This window comes from Corvus brachyrhynchos, unplaced genomic scaffold (assembly GCF_000691975.1).
Source record: "Corvus brachyrhynchos isolate BGI_N302 unplaced genomic scaffold, ASM69197v1 scaffold546, whole genome shotgun sequence".
In the NCBI taxonomy this organism is placed as follows: domain Eukaryota; kingdom Metazoa; phylum Chordata; class Aves; order Passeriformes; family Corvidae; genus Corvus; species Corvus brachyrhynchos.
The window spans coordinates 61,649-61,974 of NW_008238654.1; the positions used below are offsets into that span (position 1 = coordinate 61,649).

General features: G+C 69.9%; 1 protein-coding gene across 1 annotated transcript in view; it reads left to right on the top strand.

Moving 5' to 3' along the window:
- The window catches only part of CS (citrate synthase), a gene marked incomplete at its 5' end in the record, with an annotated part of 3,557 nt that extends 3,291 nt beyond the window's left edge, over positions 1–266 (top strand). Inside the window, one exon of the mRNA XM_017737686.1 lies at positions 91–266. Coding sequence (XP_017593175.1) covers positions 91–261 — 171 coding nt within the window. The remainder of the gene's footprint in view (positions 1–90) is intronic.
- Positions 267–326: the final 60 nt, after the last annotated feature.

Here is a 326-nt window from a genome sequence, read left to right on the forward strand (position 1 = left end):
TCCCCCCCCCCCTCCGGGTCCCGTCTGTCCCTGTGGCCTGGGGGGGCTCCCGGCTGCCCCCTGCCCGCGCTGACCCCACTGTCCCCGCAGTACTACGGGATGAAGGAGATGAATTACTACACGGTGCTCTTCGGGGTGTCGCGGGCCCTGGGCGTGCTGTCGCAGCTCATCTGGAGCCGGGCGCTGGGATTCCCCCTGGAGAGGCCCAAATCCATGAGCACCAAGGGCCTCATGCAGCTCGTGGGCTACAAATCCGGGTAAAGAAGGGACGGGGACAGGGCTCCCCAGGGAACGCCGCGCTGCCGGGCCCGGCCCGGACGCCCTCG